General features: G+C 34.9%; 1 protein-coding gene across 1 annotated transcript; it reads left to right on the plus strand.

The window, feature by feature from the left end:
• The first annotated feature begins 5,151 nt into the window (after positions 1-5,151).
• LOC111395053 (paired amphipathic helix protein Sin3-like 2) lies at positions 5,152-6,361 on the plus strand. Its single transcript, XM_023021077.1, has 2 exons — positions 5,152-6,069; positions 6,281-6,361. The coding sequence occupies exons 1-2, from the start codon at positions 5,152-5,154 to the stop codon at positions 6,359-6,361; spliced, it is 999 nt and encodes a 332-aa protein (XP_022876845.1).
• The last annotated feature ends 469 nt before the right edge of the window (positions 6,362-6,830 follow it).

Consider the following 6,830-nt stretch of genomic DNA (forward strand, 5'->3'; position numbering starts at 1 on the left):
GGGCAGGTGGACTGAGTTTTCCTAACTCCACCTTAAATTGGTCTCTCTCTTCACCCGATTCTACTTCACTTTCGGGTTCAGTTTTCCCTTTAATACACGGTATTTCTTTTTCGTTAAACGTGACATCTCTACTTATGATGATCTTAACTCCGTTTTGGCTTCTATCTAAGGAACAATCCCCTTGCAATGAGCGTGAAGTTGAATACATGAGTAGAGTACCTTACTCAAATGTGATTGGTTCCATAATGTACTTGATGGTTTGCACTAGACCTGATTTAGGTTTTGCTGTTAGTACTCTCAGTAGATATATGGCTAATCCGGGACCTGAACATTGGGAAGCGCTAAAGTGGCTGTTAAAGTACTTGAAGGGTACTAGTAACGTAGGCTTAAAGTTTAGTGCTAATAGAGAAGGCATAAAATTAAAAGGTTTTGTAGATGCTGACTATGCGGGTGATAGGGATGGTAGGAAATCTACTTCATCTTACGTGTTTACCTTATCTAATTCATGTGTAAGTTGGAAATCACAGTTACAACATATTGTTGCACTATCCACTACAGAATCAGAATATATTGCCACCACTGAAGCTATTAAAGAAGCTCTATGGCTTAGAGGTCTACTTCATGAATTATGTGTTCTGAATGATTATGTGGTAGTGTACTCCAATAGTCAGTCATCCATACATTTATGCAAAAATCCTGTTTTTCACGAGCGTACTAAACACATTGATGTAAGACTCCACTTCATTAGAGATATAGTATCTCAAGAGGTGGTAAGACTTGAGAAAGTTCATACCCACTATAACCCATCTGATATGGGGACGAAGGTACTGCCACTGGCAAAGTTTAGGAGTTGCAAGGAACTTCTAAACATTGGTACAGGTAAATGATTTCCAATTTTATTGTTTTTCAATTAGAGGTGTCACTAATGGGAAACAATTTTTTCTTTGCAGGTCTTTTGACACCAAGGTGGAGGTTGTTAGGCAATTTTTTGTTGTCAAACGACCTCCCCGGGCAATGATGTAACCTCGGTTGTTTATTATCAATCGGCCTCGACCTAATGATTGATTAGTACGTCAACACAATTAACGAGACAACACAATCCACTTTGTTATGGACCGTTCGAAGTAACCTATTTTATAGTGTTACTCACGGTTCCCGCACCATTCCTTGGAAGGCTATGTGTTGAGGCCCAATTATTTGAGTCGAGCCTTGATTCACCACTTAGCCCTAATTGTAACTTACCTTGTTTGGACAATACCCTTGGCATATATTGCTCTCAATCTCTCGGCCTCCATTTTAGAGTGAAAACCCCTCTTTGTGAGTCTCTCCCTCTCGGCCGTTCCTTCCTCCCTCTCTGTGACCTTTGTGGTTGACATATTGTGGGTATTTTTCTTGGCCTTCTCCTTCCTATATCCATAGCAACCGGACCTTGGTGGTACAAGGTGATATTGGAGTTGTCTCAAGAATGGTGTCGATGTTTTGAGTAAACTGAGCCCGGTTTTTGGATTGCTTGGCTGTGGAATTCGGTCCTACAGGGATCTGTTTGAGGTAAGACTTCCTAGAACTTATACTGAGTTCTTCTACATGTGGAAGTAAAATAGGAGTGGACCTTGTAGAGTTCAAAACCTGACAATACGGGTTTGTGAAATGTCTTTATTATGAAAATGTGATTTGAACATTGGCTTTAGGACACTGAAAGGTTGCACCTGCTTCTTGTTTGGATTGCCTAGCAGTTTGTTTCTACTATATATATATATATTTTAAATAGATACATATCATCCCTGTCTGGTAACTTAAAATTTTAGATGAGAAGGTGACCATGGTATTGGAGTCAGGTAAAGAACCTTGATTCACAGATCATTTATGCAAATTGTGCACTTGACATACCTTTGATGAAACAATGTGCGACCTACACGCGAAGGGCTGTTTGAAGATATATTTTAGATGTATGTACGTGGCTCATTCTAAGGAACTCAAAGAATTTCCAAGAACCATAAGACTTGGATAAATTAGGTTGAATGACCAAAATGACATAAGTTGTTATTACTGTCCAATCTAAATGTTGAGCATGATATATATGTAGTGACAGAAACAACAAATTTAGATGTAATGACTCAGATGGGCAAAGCATAATTAATAGCTTAAGAAACCGACTTGTGGATATAAACAAGTTTTGACAGAAGAAAATCCATTATTTACAAGTTAGAAATATTTCTGTAATGATCGTGTCATTCACAAGAAAATAGGAGTCTATAATTGATTTTAAATTAGGCAATTTCTGTTGGATGAATTTTGTGAATAGTGACGCTGAAATAAGTATAATGATGGTGACAAAGCCGAGGCAAGAGTTGGACTCTTTGTCCTTAAGTCGAATTTGCCCCGCAACGGTGCCTACGGATTTCGGCAATCGACTCCCAAGATACAACGGCTACACTTGTGTTTGTAGCACTCCAAAACACAAGTACAACGAACCAATTTAGGCTTATGTACTCCAAGAATGAAATGAAAGAAAATCAAAATAAACGAAATGATTTTGATTTTGGATAGAAGAGAGGATGAGAAACGTTTTGCATATCAAACTGTGAGGAATAGGACACCCAAATGGTCCTATTTATAGACCATGAAGGGGTGTGGACGAAATGGTTGAGACCAAACCATGCACCATTTCCAAACAATGCACCTTTATGAAAAGGTGTCTATTCACTAATGGTTGAGGTCTTTTTGGCGAAGTGGCAAACAATTTTGCCTAAACGGATTGAGTCGAGCTTTTGAGTATTTGGCCGAATTCGATACAAACTTTAATCGATTTTCAATTCTCAATTTATTTAACCAATATCCAACAATTTCAAATGGTCTTGCTTCCAATTTCCATTTCATCGACACATTGTTGCAACGTAAATTTTGTTTGTAAGAACATGTGTCGTGACTATTTATTTAACATTTTAACTATTGTTTGTAAGAAAATGTATCGTGCCTATTTAACTATTACATTGCATCGTGTCAATTAGGAATCCTTTGGTATGAATTTAAAAAGTTAATAGCAGCTGTTAATTTTAAGAAGCTACTTTTAAATATTTTTGAATTATTTTTTGAAAATGCTTTGTTTGACTAGGAATTCTTCTAAAGGAAATAGATCTAAAGTAACTTATTTAAGAAGCTCTTTTACAAGAAGCAAAACTTAAAAATAAATAAGCCCCCGTTTGGCCTCCATTTTTTGAAGTAAAAATGGGGGAATAGTAATTTTTTTGAAAAATGAGTGGTTGAAAAAGAAGTAAAATTTTTTGATTTACGTGTAATAGTATTTTATGAAAGATTGTGTGGTTGAAAGTAGGAGATAGAAAAATAAAATATAATGTAATTTAATGTAATGGGAGCCAAACGGGGGCTAAATAAATATTGCCAAAAAGACCCTAATATTCATATGCTTTTTTTTTTTTTTACCATGTTGTACTTTCATAGGGTAATTAGCACAAAACGTCCCTACCTTTCATGATTTTTTTGAAAAACGTTCATACCTTTCATTTTTTTGCACATTTCATCCCTACCTTTACATTTTTTTGTGAAAAACATCATTTTAATCATTTTTCTCAATAAAAAGTTATAAAATGATTAATATATCCTTCTATTTAAATTAAAAAAAAAACTAATTGCAATCATAGTTTCAATTTTTAAAAAAGCTTAAATGAGGAGGTGGAGGTGGAGAATGTATTTATTTTTTTATTTGGAACTAAGATTGCATTTAGTTCTTTTTTTTTTAAATTTAAATAGAAGGGTATATTAGTTATTTTGTAGCTTTTTATTGAGAAAAATGATGAAAATAATGTTTTGCACAAAAAAAGGTAAAGATAGGGATGAAATGCGTCAAAAAAACGAAAGTATGGACGTTGGACGTTTTCCACAAAAATCATGAAAGGTATGGACGTTTTGTGCTAATTACCCTACTTTCATATGTATCAAATGCATCTTTGTATTGTCTTGAACCACTAGAAAATTATTAGACATGTTTCGAGTTAATAATTTTGTGGAACAAATTAATTAGCCGGCAATTGACGTAATTAATTAGCTTAAACGAGAACGAACATGGAAAAAGTGATGCTATTGAGTCTGGCGCGATGGATCCCAGAGTCAATAGGCAACCTGTTTGAATAGAATCTACGTGACCCTGTCACTCCAGTAAGATTCTATTATTATTATTGGGTAAAATTAATAATTTTCAGGTCTGCTCTTAATTCTAGACTTTTCTCTCTTATTACAAAAATCGCAATTTCAGGCCTCAAATTATTCTCTAGTTCCCCCCCCCCCAATTTTCTTCTCATCTTTTAATTAAAATAAAGTATAAAAATGATTTTACCTCTAAAAGTCTAGACATTTGAAACTTAAATACCAAATTTATATAAAATTGAATACAGGGATGACAATCTCCTACCACATTGGTAAATCAAGGTAGTGAAGGGAGTATGTTCACTACCCCGTCTCTTATTTATTTTATTATATGCAGTACTAATATAATAAAAAAAAAAAGTAATGTTAGAAAAATAAATAAATAAGTAAATAGAGGAAACAAATAAGTAGATGGAGGAAACGTGGAAAATGGGGATATATGAGTTCGAACTTGCTTTTATCTCGTTGCTTCTCCTAATTGAATGGTTCGTTCATGCAGAGATTGATTATGTACTAATTCAATAGATTGAGACTCAACCTGCTCTTATTTAGTAGGCTGTGGACCATTTTAAACTCTGGAATAACATTGATAACCAACCATGCAATTCTCCCATTGTTTCAATTTTCAAGTACGCCCTTATTATCTATCTACGGCTCGTCGACGGATTTAGGCAACGAAAGGAAAATAATTCGAGAGCCATTCAGGAATCCTTAATGAAGTAAGATTACCAGAAAATCTTAATCACATTCTATTTAAGCATTGTTCAATTAGAACTCGACTTCATAAAATCCTATATAAGTTTGAAAATGAAATTCAGAAGCAATTAAGGAAACCCTGTTGAAGTAAGATTATTAGAGAATCTTATCACATTCTGATTTAGCCTTATTCAATTAGACTTCATAAATTCCTATATATGTCTGAATTTGGCAAATTCCGATTACAAATTATATTTTCTGTTCATGCCATTGCTATTCCTTTATTGAGAAATTATGGCGTTTAAACCCAATTTCGACAATGCCCTGTCGTTCGTTGATATTGTGAAGCAACGGTTTCACGATCAAGAAAGCATTTATCGAGAGTTTCGTTATCTATGTGAAAGGTTCAGAAGAGAATTTACAGAGCCAGAAAGTGTCATTTCACAGGTGAAGAACTTGTTCAGCGGTCATCCGGATTTGATTTCACAATTTCTCAATTTTGTGCCAAAGATTTTACGGAGGGACAAAGATGCTGCTTCTGCTTCAACAACGTCAAGAAATTCATCCGATGAGGTTGGAAGGGAAAAAACAAAATCCTGTATTGAATTTGTGAATTGGGTTGCGGAAACATTGCAGGATGATTACAATTTTAAATCGTTTCTTGATGCTGTTAATGGTTTTCGGAAATACAAGGACATTGATCGGGTTCGTGAGAGGGTTTCTGTTATATTCAAGGATCACCCGGAATTGGATATTGAGTTTTCCAGGTTTTTACTGGATGCTGTGCTGCAGCAGATAACTGAATGTGAAGAAGTCCTGTTCGATTGTGAGGAAAAAATGTATGAATTTGACATGAAGTATCATTCTTTGAAATCAAATATGGAGGCCGTGGATCAAATGGCAGAGGAACTGAAAAGAAATCAGAACGAATCGACCTCCATTGAAGATTACCTAGCCACCGTAAAGTCGCGTCTGAATAAAAAGTACATGAAGCTTAATAAGGACCGCGAAAGGTCCAAGATTAAGTGCGCAAGAAATATGAAAGAAACCCATGAAAAGATAAACAATCATATGGTTTCTGTCAAGAAAGCAAGTGCAAGTGCAAAGAGGTCGAGCCCCGAATCAACACTTAAGGCTGAAGACAACAAGGAGAATACTTACTCTGAGAACGAGGCGAATCCAAGATCCAAGCAAGTTCATAGGGTTAAAAGAGTCAGAATAAAATATTCTATGGAATGATCGTAAGAATTTATCTGTCAATGAATTATGTGAGATATTCGATCTGTTATTGCACATTGTTAATGCAATTGTATACAATACATTCTTGTATATATTGTACTCTATGATTTGTTCTAAGAGAGTATTGTATTAAATTCTTTATTCTCCTTTATGTTCTTGTCTTGTCTTTCTTGTTTTTATTCAGTCTCATTTCACATCTTTTAAGTCATCATATTTATGCTGTAAGAGAGGAAGACATAAAAAAAATCCCCAGCTTCTCCAGTAGTTGTAGTTGAGATACCGCGACCTGCGAAAGACTCTCTCTCCAAGGCTTTGTGTTAATTCTTCAGGCATAGCAACCTGATATCCTCTTAAGGTTTAGTATTTTTCTTCGCCACTTCATATATTTCTAGGCATGTAAACCATATAATGAGCTGGAAAAGAACCATAGTAATTTGCTTAATTTTAGAGTATCTACCAAACTCCTCCTTCCCCATATAAGTATCAACCAGACAACCCTCAGCTCTGATCTAACATAAATTTGTTAACTGAAATAACATGTATATACGAGATAAAGATTAGGGTTTATTTGGAGGAATTTTCTAAGTTTTTCTTGTATAAATAAATTGATAATTGTGTGTTGAATTTTCTGTCTTGGATCCATTAATATTTATTAGGATCCTTTAAAAGTGGCCTTGCCCGAATCCCCCTTCCCCAAGAAAATTACTTGATGAGAATAATTTGTAATTTCTTTC

Source organism: Olea europaea, chromosome 6 (assembly GCF_002742605.1).
Source record: "Olea europaea var. sylvestris chromosome 6, O_europaea_v1, whole genome shotgun sequence".
Classification (NCBI taxonomy): Eukaryota; Viridiplantae; Streptophyta; class Magnoliopsida; order Lamiales; family Oleaceae; genus Olea; species Olea europaea.